Below are 13,030 nucleotides of genomic sequence, written 5' to 3'. Positions count from 1 at the left end.
TTTTTTTTGCGGTACGCGGGCCTCTCACTGTTGTGGCCTCTCCCGTTGCGGAGCACAGGCTCCGGACGCGCAGGCTCAGTGGCCATGGCTCACGGGCCCAGCCGCCCCGCGGCACATGGGATCCTCCCAGACCGGGGCATGAACCGGCGCCCCCCGCATCGGCAGGCGGACTCCCAACCACTGCGCCACCAGGGAAGCCCCAAGAATTTTTTTTTTTTTTGCGTTACGCGAGCCTCTCACTGTTGTGGCCTCTCCCGTTGCAGAGCACAGGCTCCGGACGCGCAGGCGCATTGGCCATGGCTCATGGGCCCAGCTGCTCCGCGGCACGTGGGATCCTCCCGGACAGGGGCACGAACCCGTGTCCCCTGCATCGACAGGCGGACTCTCAACCACTGCGCCACCAGGGAAGCCCATCACCTCCCTTTCCTCTGAATCCTCCTTTCCTCTCCCCGCTGCCTCCAGCGCCCCCTTCCCAAGCCTCCTGGCCACTGTCGTCTCCAGTCCTTCCTGTCCTCATGGACTCGGATACGGGCTTTCCGTGCAGCCACAATTCATCTCCTCCTCCTCCTCCTCTTGGGAAAGCGTAAGGCTTGAGCCCATTGACAGCCACACCTGTAGCCATCACCTCCTGCAGTGCCTCTAAGGAGCGCTGCCGATGGGCCAATGGAGTCCCATCCGCTTGTAACCTTTTCCAGCCGTCCTGGTTCAGGACAGGGCCAGCTCCAGGCACAAAGAGCCCACGCTAGTCAAGCTTCTGGGAGACAGTGATCACCCACAGCCCCCTTCTCTCCTCGCCCACGAGACCATCATTCCCAGCGGTGGTCTCATGGGTGAATCAGGTACTCAGGCCAGGATCGAGGAGGATTTAAGGTCTGGCTCTGCCCCAGACAGGTGGCTAACTATGGCCTAGTTACTGTCCCCCACCCTCCTTTCCCATCTCCACTTCTTTTTAAAGACTCCAGGGGGACAGAATTAAACTCACCATAATCCTCAGGATACGACACATTCTCTTTATCGGTCAATACGTGGCCTTCCTTTATGTTTATTTATTTAATTAATTACTTTAAATTCTGTAATCAGCACCCATGCTGTGAATAAGCCCCCCACGTGGGAGTTAGAGCCTTGACAATAAACATGTCTAACCTGTGGGTTCCCCTCCCCCCCAGCCTCCTCCCATCAAGGTAACTACAACCTGAATTCCATGCTCATTACTCCGTCACTTGCCTTTTTACATAGCTTATCGCACCTCTATGTATTCCTAAAAACTTTATGAAAAAGGTGTAACGTTACGGTGTTGGGGGTTTGGTGTTTTTTTTTTTTTTTTTTTTTTTGTGGTATGAGGGCTTCCCTCTGCTGTGGCCTCTCCCATTGCGGAGGACAGGCTCCGGACGCGCAGGCTCAGCGGCCATGGCTCACGGGCCCAGCCGCTCCGCAGCATGGACAGGCTCCGGACGCGCAGGCTCAGCGGCCATGGCTCACGGGCCCAGCCGCTCCGCGGCATGTGGGATCCTCCCAGAACGGGGCGCGAACCCGGCTCCCCTGCATCGGCAGGTGGACGCGCAACCGCTGCGCCACCAGGGAAGCCCCTTGGTGTTTGTTTTTAACTTAACAGTACATTGCTGCATGTTATTCCGCTATCTTGACTACACTGTGGTTTATTCACTCACTCTCCTGCCGATGGGCAGCTGGGGGGGGCTGCCAGGTTTCTGTATGTGGGCCTTGTAGCTGTGACCATTCCTGTAAAAATGTCCCTGGTGAATATCTGCAAGTGTCTGTCTCGGGTACTGACCTAGGAGGGCAACTGGATGAGCTGTAAGGCATGTGAATTGGGGAAATACTGCCAACGTGGTTTCCAAAGTGGCTGCAATGCATGAGGAATCCTGCAAATCCTCATCTTCTCCAGCCCTGAGTAGGGACAGGCTTCTAACATTTTTCCAATCATATGAGTATAAAATTGTGTCTCACTATGGCTTGACTTATATTTCCCTGACCCCCAGTTATGTGTACATCTCTTCAGATACCTACCTCGTTCCTCTTCTCAAGATGCTGTCTCAGGTCACGTGCCCACTTTTAAAATGGGGTTGTGTGTGCTTTTCTTCTTACACATGAAATATCTATCTATCTATCTATAGTTTCTATATATTCTTGATATTGATCATTAGACAGTATATACATTGTGAATACCTCTGGGTAAGTGGCTTGTATTTTCCTTTCATTAAGTGTCTTTTGATCTAGTGAATTTATCTGCAAACCAGGAATGATAACACTTCTCTTCTCCATCCTCCCCACCCCCAGCTGGTCTCCTCTCTCCTCTCTTGCCCCTCTCATCCCTCTTCCCCACTGTGGCCACTGTAATCTTTTCAAGAATGCACATCAGATCACATCACTCCCCTACTTAAAACCTATAAACGGTCCCCCTCCTCCCGTAAGGTAAAAATCAAACCCAGACCACTGCCTACGAAGCTTGCTAGGACCTGGTCCATGGAACTACCCTCCCCAAGTTCAACTCCAAAGACTTATCCCTCTGCTTTCTGCTTTCCCACCCACTGGCCTCTCTCCATCCCTCACAGGGGCCAGACGGCTTCACACCTTGGTGCTTTTGCACGTGCTGTTCCTTCTGCCTGGAATGTTCTTTCTCCCCTCTTCATGCAGCCCTCCGTGACCCCACCCCCAGTCTGGACCAGGTCTCCCCTGTCATTAGGTCTCATAGCCTCTGGAATGTCACTAAGTTGCTGAGTGCGTTTTGTCTCCCCCCACCCACCTCCGCCCGCCATAGAATGCAAGCTCCGTGAGGACTGGGACTGAACTGCCTTGTTCTTCACCAAATCCCCAGTGCCTGGCCCAAAGCAGGGGTGACACAGCTATCTGCTGAGTGCTTGAAGGGAGGGATCGTGGGTCTACGGCACTAGGCTTGGTGCCCTGTGGGTCGGGGGCTCCATAATGTTAGTTACCTTTCTTCCTCTTTCCCTCTGCTCCCGGGGAGGGAGGGTCTGGATTCTATTGCCAGGAGCACTTCTCACTCATCAGACCCTAGGTGCCTCTTGGCTCAGGTGTACCTCCTGCCAAGTGATCACTCTTCAGGTCATGTTTACACCAAGTCTGCTAATATCCAATAATCAAAGATGGAGAATATGGCAACTCCTGGAAAGCCCGTTGGAAACAAGGCTTCCTAGTCACCTGAACCAACTAGTCTGAAGTCACAGAATCAGCAGATCTTAGTTAGATGGAGCCCTGGTGGTGAACTGGCTCAACTCTTCCTGTCACAGCCATTTAATTTGCCCATAGCCACTGCTTGGCTGGGACCCCAAGCTTGGGCCAGGGTTCTCTCCAAAGCCCCAGGCGTTAAACTAAGGGGATACCATCTGTTTTCTAAAATCAATTGGACCACTTTAGGCTTTTGCGACCCCTTTTCTTATTATACTGAATGCGTTCTGTTAAAATAAAGGCATTAGTCTCCCTGTCAAACAGAATCTTCACACTGTGCTATTGTTGGTCTTATTCTCATTTTAGCCTTAGTTCATCACAGGCTCAAGTGAATGGCTTTAATTTCATCAGCGGTAGCAAGCCCTCGGGAATCTCACCATGGTGGCCCGTGGCCTTTAAGGCCCCTTGACCCTTAGATCCCTGGTCTGGAGCCAACACAAGCTCCAGCTCAAACTTATTTGTGTCCAAATAAGACACCGAGAGGCTGGGGCGAGGGTTCCACCCCTTGGGGCCCTGCTACCGTCGGGTGAAAGCACAAAGAGTATTGGGCCTGGTCTGACAGCACTTAGGGACGTGATAATAACTTTCTGTCATGGAACCAAAGATTAGAGGCCGTGGGAACACTTCAGAATCCACACTTACGTGACAAGGCACTGCTGATTTCCCATCGTCCTCCCTGACAGGGATCGTGTAACTTCAACTTTGGAATGTGTTATGATACTTCTATTTCAGTGGGGGTTTGCCCGATAGCCTGGAGTTTCTTTCATATGAAACAATGATGCCCTCCCAACTCAGGAGAAGCACCGCTTTCTCACCCATGGCCCCAGTTACCCCATGCACCCCGCAAGTCCACAGTGAGTGCTTCCAGAGGCCGAAGACACACACAGGCCCACGCCCAAGGCAGGGGCTAAAATATTGGGCCACTAGGGCACACAATAAAACACTAACTAGGAGGAATGGAGGACATCAAGTCCTGAGCCAGGCTGTCTAAATAAGTCTCCTTCAGAACGATCTGCAGAGGTACAATGGCTGAGCCAGCTAACTGCCTTCTGCAAACCTCCAACACACACACACACACACACACACACACACACACAGAGGCACCTCTTTCCATTTCCCTAATATCAGAAATTCTCTATGAGTTTCTTCAGACCCATGATCTAAATTCTAGAATGAATTCAAGGAGTAGGTCTATATTATTGAGAGGAGGGTAAATTCTAACACTCCTAAGAAAATGTCTCACAGATCATTGAAGTGGCCCAAAGCAAAATCGTTCATCAGGGACCCTTGGATATCCTTGTATCCGTTCCACCAGGCTCTGTGTCTCCAATCCCGGGACAGGCCCCTTGATTCTGGGTTCTAGTCTGCTGGTCCTCCATGTGAACTTGGCTGCACTAATGCAGCAAAGCTACCTACGGCCTGACCTGGGGAAACAGCCTTCTGGATTTGTTCAATCTACTGTCGATTTAGCTGATTTTGCCAGAATCTTCCCAGCTCACTCTTGGCGGCTCCTGTTGGGGTCCCTCCCGTAGGAGGGTCTCCTCCCTTTGGTGGGTGCCCAGGGACCCCAGTCCAGCCTTCAGATCATATCCCTGCAACAAGGATAAGGAGGCCACTGAGAGTTGGCCGGGGCACCGCTTTCTAACGACGATGAGGGTGACGCTCTCATTGTGTGACGCTCGTGTTGAAACAGCTCAGCCTGACGTCCTGCCCTTCACTGCAGTGTGCTGGCCTGCCCCATGAGGAGGACGAGGTGGGCTGGGGACCTCTAGAGTGACCACCCAGAGAGTGACATGCCCAGGAAATTCACCAGCAAATGCAGATGTCCCTGTTTCCCGAAGACTTTGTGAGCCTCTGTGATTTGACAAATGAACTTCTATAGCGACTTCATTTCACTAACACCTGACACCACACATTCAGAGCCTCTTTCTCTTTGTCATGAAATTTCGGCTTGGTTGTGGCTTGCTGAGTTGAACGTGCCTAAACATCCCTCTATAAAACCAAATAACAACCCACCAAGTCCTTACATTCCTTAAAAATTGAATACCAACAAACGGCGAATACAGGGTGATGATTAGGTGCAGGATAGCTCATGACACCAGAGGAGGACTCTTCATATGGTCATTTATTAACTACTTACTGTGCATCTACTCTGTGCCAGCTCTGTCCCAGGCAGTAGGATATGACAATGACTAAGGTGACAAACATCTGTACTTGAAATAGTTAATGTCTAGTGGAGAGATGGGTGTTTAACAAATAAATCTCTCCAACGACTTCTGGGAGTGATGAGTGTGTAAAAGGTTAGACAGGGAGGGAGGCAATCTAATTTAGATCACTCGAGGTCATGAGGTTTCCATCCTTCAAAATTCTGAAAGGCATACCTCTCTCTTGGAGAAGCTGAAGGGCAGGTTTTATATCTGCTGAGTCTGAATCCTGCCCTGTCTCCAGCCACTTGGTGTCCTCAGGCACCTGGCTCAACTCCTCTGAGCCTCGGTTTCCCTGTGTGCAGAATAGGGGATAAGAGTCCCTCTCTCAAGGTCATTACTATGGACTGTATTGTGTCCCCCCCAGATTCATGTGTTGAATGAATGTGACTATATTTGGAGATAGAACCTATAAGGAGGTAATTACAGTTCAATGGGGTCATACGGGTGGGGCCCTGATCCAACAGGATTAGTGTCCTTATAAGGAGAGACACCAAGGGGGACCTAAAATATGACATAAATGAACATATCTATGAAACAGCAACAGACTCATAGGCACAGAGAACAGACTTGTAGTTGCCAAGGGTGAGGGAGGGGGGGGGAGGGATGGACTAGGAGTTTGGGATTAGCAGATGCAAACTATTATATATAGAATGGATAAACAACAAGGTCCTACTGTATAGCACAGGGAACTATATTCAGTAGCCTGTGACAAACCATAATGGAAAAGAATATGAAAAAGTATGTATATATATGTAGAACTAAATCACTTTGCTTTACAGCAGAAATTAACACAACATTGTAAATCAACTATAATTCAATTTAAAAAAAAAGAGAGAGAGACACCTAGAGCTCTCTCTCTCTCTCTTTCTCTCCCCCTCCCTGCTGTGTGAAGACATAGGGGGAAGGCAGTTGTTTACAAGCCGTGAAGAGAGCCCTCACCAGAAACCAAGCCTGTCAGCTCCTTGATCATGGCCTTCCAGCCTGGAAGAAAATACAGTTCTGTTGTTTAAGCCACCGGGCCCATGGTATCTTGTTATGGTTGCCTGAGCTGACCAAGACAGCTGTTGAGAGGAACCAGAATGGCCACATCACATAAGCAGCCTCCTAGTTGCTCCTCTGAGTGAAGGATTTTCATGATGTCTTTCCTCCAAGGGGCTCTCTGGGGACTTTGAAAATATGTGATATTTTCAACAATTAAAAACCCTTACATCTCTTAACTTTGACAACTGTCCGGAACAGCAAGAAACAGAAATGGGAGGGTGGTTAGAAAAGAGAAGATTCTCAACAACCACCACACAGGGAGGATATTGGTAAGAAGGTCCCAAGACTGTTCTATCTCCTGTGTTGAGATGTTTCCTTAAGCTTTTATTATCTTCTGAGGAAGGCTTACTCCAAACAGCCCCAGCTCTGGCAGGCCTTGAGTAAGTAATGCCGTAATGCATTGTATTACCATGTATTTTACAAAAGTCTTCAGAGGTTCTGGCTCTCTGAACAGAATCAGGCAGGCATTGTCGAAACATGCAGAGTTGACATTCTAAAATACGGTCTCTCCAGAGGTGAGCAGCGAGGCTGGTGAGGAAAGGTAGCATGCACCATGAGCAATTTGGGCTCTGCTAATTAAGGAGGGCTGAGTCCGACCGATCCTTAAGGGGAAGATTATCAAGGGAAACCTTGGAACCGTGAGAAGTAACGCTGGTGACTCAGAAAGGGGCTCTCCTTTCACAGAGCATGACCTGTTTTGTTCACTAAGTCATCTTTCAGCCCAATTTTCTTCCAGCCAAGGGTGGAATTCAATAATCCTATGCCCTTCCCAAATTTTAGAGCTGGAAAATGCATTCCTCAGCTTCCTACTTTGCAAAGCAGAAAATTCCCATGGACCCCAACTGCTACATAGTGTGACTTTAGCCTTTGCTACTTCCCTATGTGGTTCTCTTGTTGGTTGCCAGTGGCAACCATACCTAAAGTCAGGCCTCTGTGTTTCTGGATTGTAGAAGATTGCAGTTCCTGTGTCAAACTTAAAGTCCTTTTTCTTTAGCCATCCAAGTGTTGTAATTAAACAGAGCATTTGTGAGTAAGAATTCAGTAAATCCATTATTAATTCACTGACCTACCTCGAAGGTAAGCAAATGCTGCCAGGGAGTGGCTGACAATAACTCCATCTTTCCTCAGAACTCTTGGTTTCCTTGGGTCAAAGTTTATACCTGTTTCGTAAAAAATGCAAGACCGATTAATCACAACTGTTCACAGTATGCGTTTTTTCCTAATCCAGGACTGCCATAATAAGTAAAAAGTCATAGAGATCCAATAAGTGGGCCTCTGACAAAATTAGGGAAGACTAAGCCAGGAAGAGCATTTAGTAAGCAGTCTCTGAAAATATTAAGTGATAAAAGGGATTCGGAAATTCTAAAATGTGTTGGTTCCAACTTCACTCATCTACTCTACTGCAGAAGGGAACACATTTATTTTCCCATTTTAAAGGAAATGGCATTCATCATGCCTCTGGGAGATTTAATAATGTCCCACTTAACCACAGAGCTGCTGTCTGCTCTGTTGACCACAGATAAGAAGGCCTGGAATTATGGAGGGAGGTTGTGTTGGGCTACTTTTTTGGAAATGAAGCAAAATACAGGGCGGATCTGGCTTCGGATGCCTGGTTACGTTGTTGTGATGGAGCTTAGGGAACCCCTGATGGGGTAGCCTAAGGGCCCTGGGGACCCCTGGGAATGTCAGACATGGCTCTCAGGCCTCCACTCCAGGGGGACCAGGATATCCATGGGATCTGGGTGGGAGGCCTGTTAGAAAGAGCAGAGGGGCTGGGAGAGGCTGGGAGAAGCAGAGCCTGGTGGAGAACTGGAGGGCTGGAACTAGAAAAACATAGGATACTAACAATAGTTATCTCTAAGCTTTGAGACTAAGGGTGAGTTCTATTTCTTGGTGCTTTCCTGTGTGCTCCATAACAAGCACACTTTAGTTTTATTCTTAGGGGGAAAAACTTCATAAATGTAATTAAAGTAACACGAGACCTATTCTCAACCTGCAAAGTGCAATATCTTTTTTTTTTTTTTTTTTCGTTACGTGGGCCTCTCACCGTTGTGGCCTCTCCCGTTGCAGAGCACAGGCTCCGGACGCACAGGCTCAGTGGCCACGGCTCACGGGCCCAGCCGCTCCACGGCATGTGGGATCCTCCCAGACCGGGGCACGAACCCGTGTCTCCTGCATCAGCGGGCGGACTCTCAACCACTGCGCCACCAGGGGAGCCCCGCAATATCTTATATAGATTTTCTTGGGGGGGCCTCTGTAATTTCTATCAAGAGCCCAAAGGGTCTAAACTCCATTCTAGATTTGATAAGAAAAACAAAACGTTCATCCCCTTATTTACAAAAGTCCGGTGAAAACCTCAGGAAGAAGGGCACATGTGGATGGAGGCATGCAGGTCCAGCCTGGGTGTGGCCCACCCAGGTTCCCTATGGCAGAGGTCCCCATCCCCCGGGCCACAGACTGGTATCAGTCTTTGGCCTGTTAGGAACTGGACCACACAGCAGGTGGTGAGCCGAGGTGAGCAAGTGAAGCTTCATCTGTATTTACAGCCGCTCCCCATCGCTTGCATTACCGCCTGAGCTCTGCCTCCTGTCCGCATTATGGTGAGTTGTATACTTATTGTATTATATAGTACAGTGTAATAATAATAGAAATAAAGTGCACAATAAATGCAATGCGCTTGAATCGTCCCGAAACCATGCCCCCCGCCAAGCCCCGGTCTGTGGAAAAATTGTCTTCCACGAAATTGGTCCCAGGTGCCAAAAAAAGGTTGGGGATCGCTGCCCTATGTGATCCTCTTTACAGCAAGCTCATCGGATAATCCGGGGACCCCAGATTTATTTCTGAGCAGATCTTTTTTCAGGGTGATTTTTCTTTTAGGAAGTAAGAGAGGGAATGGAAGGGGTATTTATCCTACTTATAATTTAAAACACAAAATGTTGGCCACCATTTGCAACCATCTGCCACAGCACTGCCATTCTCAGAGCTGGCAGCTCACACACCTTCCATCCTAACCAGTGTGCACCCACCTGCGGTCACATGGGGCTGTTCACCTTTACTTAAAGAGAAATGCTGGTAGTAAGCCATAAGCCTTACCATAGTCACCGTCTTTCTGTTTCACAGAAGGTTTTAGATTAGCAACGGCCGGATCGATCGCTGAGAGTATATTCTTGGGAACTAAAAACCAAAAAGAAATATTTTAAATACTTTGTACACATAATACAACTTTAAAATGCAAGGTAGATAAGACAAAAAAAAGATCAATTTTCAAATGAGTACATAAATCACTCTGCTTGTCCAATACACTCACATATATACACCAACGGTACGTACCCATGTGATCATCAAATGTCCCCGAAAGGTTAAACGTTAGGTCTATCTTGCAGTATTTTAAAAAAACAACACGGAGAACAAATAAACAAGATATGGCATATCTATCCAATAGAATGATATATAGCAACAACAAGGAATGAAGTACAATCATCTTTGGGTATCCTTGGGGGATTGGTTCCAGGACCCACCTTGGATATCAAAATCCACAGACACTCAAGTCCCTTATATACATAGCATATGATTTGCATGTAACCTATGCACATCCTCCTGTGTACTTTAAATCATCTCTAGATTCCTTCCAATACCTAATATACTGTAAATGCTATGTAAATAGTTGTAAATACAATGCAAATGCTATGTAAATAGTTGTCAGTGTGCAGGAAATTCAAGTTGTGCTTTTTGGAACATTCTGGAATTTTTTTTTCCGAATATTTTCAGTCTGTGGTTGGTCGAATCCACAGATGTGCAACCCACAGATACAGAGGACCGACTGCACTGACACCTGCTACAACACGGATGAACCTCAAAAACATTATGCTCAGTGAAAGAAGCCAGACACAGAAGACCACGTATGGTATGATTCCATTCATATGAAATCTGCAGAAAAAGGTAAATTTATAGAGGCAGAAAGTAAATTCGTGCTTGCCAAGGACAGGAGTGGGGATGGGGGCTGACCGCAAACGGGCGTGAGAGAACTTTGGGGGTCTTGGAAATGTTTTAAAATCGGAGTGTGGTGAAGGCTGCACAGCTGTGTAAATCTACCAGAAATCACTGGATCGTTTTTACTTACAACGGGTGAATTTTAAGGTATGTAAATCACACCTCAATAACGCTGCTGAACATCAACTTCCCTGAGACACAGTGAAACAAAATGAATGGGACCAACTCAAAGCTCATCACTGACCTCTCCCAGCTGCGATTCCACTTTTTGTTCACGCTCTTTAACTCATTGCTTCCTTAATAACCCGGAGAGAATTCGAAGTCTCTGTGCTAGAATGCAGCTCTCAGTATTATAAGAAAGGATGACGGAAAGATGAAGAGAGAGGGCAGTGAAATAGACTCCTTTGGAAGATGGTTAAAGATTCTTCCAAACTGACCTTAAGAATAAACCATTCGGATCTCAAGACCCTCCAGGCAAAGCGGACAAGAGGGTATAGCAGGAGCCGAGCAGGGGGCCAAAGCAAGAATTCTGAAGAGCCAGTGCACTACAGCCAGCTGGGAGAAGGGAGAGGAAACCAAATGTTTTTGCTGCCGAAAATTATTTTTGTTTGTTCGGCTCAGCTGGTATCTGGGAGAAGTGGCAACAGGAAATAGAAGTGAAGCCAATACAAACCGTGCAAGTTCAACTGCACTGATTTTTTGGAAAAGAGGTGGTAAGCCATCTTTAGCAGCAAGAAAACCTCATTTCCTTTCTCAAAGTGCTTAACAAAAGTCTTTTGGGGATGTCCCAGGATCAACAACCAGAGGACGTTCCTAAATTGTGAATTTTCCACATGCAGGAGGCCCTGGCGCCTTTGTGACCATCAGCAGCGAGGGTCACTTTCCAGGGCGGCACAGTGATGGTGACAGAGGCGGTGTAAGCTGTCCGCCCCTCCCCCCAGGAATGCCCCTTGGCCGACCAAGGGGCAGGCACACTGCTGATCCTGGGACGCCGGCGGTGCCCCAGACAGCTGGGCTGGGCTGCCCCAGATGCTTTCTGATGAACCACCTCTCCATCACTTCTGCGCCCTGATTCCTCAGCAGGAGTAAGTCCCCTCTGCAGGAGTGGTGCTTCTTTCCCACGTCTGCCTCCTGGCTTGTAGTCAAGATACAGCCGCAGGAGGGCTGGGCTCCCTGCAAATGCCAGAGGCTTTCCAGCGCGAGAAGGAGGAATTGCTTGGAGAGGAATGAGCTTTGCAGAATAAAACATTAAATCGCCTGTGTATGCTGTAGGCTCACGTCAGGGAACTTGCTGATTTACTACGTGAAAATGGCTCTCGTACTGGGAGAATCTTTTAGGATCTTTAACGTAACAACAGGTGTCAACACACCTGTCCAATTCTCGTGTCTCCTGTTTCAAACTGATTCTGAATGAGGACAGGGACTGGGTGTCATTTACTACCACCCCTAAACCCGTCCCTCTCCACTTGAGGTCCATTTGTGAAAATGCCAGCAAACCCCTTTTCATGGAGTTCCCACCACGTGCCGAGCCCTGTGCTCAGCGTTTAAACAGTGCCTCTTGTGCAGTCCTCTTAGTGACCCATGAAGATGCGCGGCATTCCCATTCCCGCAGATGGGAAAACTGAGGCTCAGAGATGAACCATTCACCTAGCAAAGGGCGAAGCTTCAACTCCTGGTCTCACTCACATATGTCCTTGCTCTTTTCTGTGATGCTGGGACGTCCAGCCTTCGGGAACCGGATAAAGGATTGTTTTAAAGGATTATAAAGATGGCAAAGCAATTCCCACTCAGACAGTCCCTCTCAAGCCTGTTAGGTGAAACCAGAGATGATGATTCTAATGGGCTCCAGTGGTTTGCTAAATTTAGGCAGGCCCCCTTCCTGAATTTTTTTTTCCTGAATAAATCCGTGTCAAGCCTGGATCCGGGTAGACTTTAAGAAAGAAGCCTCCACGGGTTGAAATTAGAGCCCCCCCAAAATTTTCACATCAGAGACAAAAAAGATCTCTGCTTTACTGTTCCTTCCTCTCAACAGGTACCCAGATTGCATGAGCACCTCTGAATCCTGTCATTCCCCCCATCCTGCCTGCCCCAAACCTGCAGCACCTATTCCTCCTGTCCCCAATTCTGGCACCTTCTATTCCCCAATCCTAGCACCTACAGAAGGGGGTACCCCAAATTCTGGTACCACCATCCCTCTTGTCCCCAGATCCTGGCATCCATTCCTTTTACACACAACCCTGGTACTGAAACAGAGCAGGACCTTATGGTCCTTGTCCCCTATGTCCTCTGCCTGCCTTTTGCCTGTGGAAAAACTTTAGCCAAAGACTAAGTTTAATCAGAGAAGCGAGAAAATGCAGCAAGAAAGGAACACAGTCAAAGGAGACCAAATAATAATAGTTTAGTCATTAAGCATAGTCAAGGACTTTTAGTTCCTTCTCAAGGGCTATAGATGATATTCTGAGCCATATCCTGTGAGATGTGTTATAGATACTGAAACCCCCGCCAGGCGGGAGAAGTTAACTACGTGATGACCAGACTGTAGCCATGACGTAAGGTGTCACAATTCCAAGAACTGGCCTCAAGGAAAT

General features: G+C 48.1%; 1 protein-coding gene across 1 annotated transcript in view; it reads right to left on the bottom strand.

Annotated features, from left to right (window-relative positions):
* Nucleotides 1–13,030, bottom strand: part of EVA1C (eva-1 homolog C) — an 87,750-nt gene that overhangs the window by 2,643 nt on the left and 72,077 nt on the right. The window contains exons 6-7 of the mRNA XM_007100600.4: nucleotides 9,546–9,626; nucleotides 7,523–7,612 (exon numbers count right to left, since the gene is read on the bottom strand). Coding sequence (XP_007100662.1) covers nucleotides 7,523–7,612; nucleotides 9,546–9,626 — 171 coding nt within the window. The remainder of the gene's footprint in view (nucleotides 1–7,522; nucleotides 7,613–9,545; nucleotides 9,627–13,030) is intronic.

This window comes from Physeter macrocephalus, chromosome 8 (genome assembly GCF_002837175.3).
Source record: "Physeter macrocephalus isolate SW-GA chromosome 8, ASM283717v5, whole genome shotgun sequence".
NCBI classification, from domain to species: domain Eukaryota; kingdom Metazoa; phylum Chordata; class Mammalia; order Artiodactyla; family Physeteridae; genus Physeter; species Physeter macrocephalus.
This window is presented reverse-complemented; position numbering and strand designations above follow the sequence as displayed.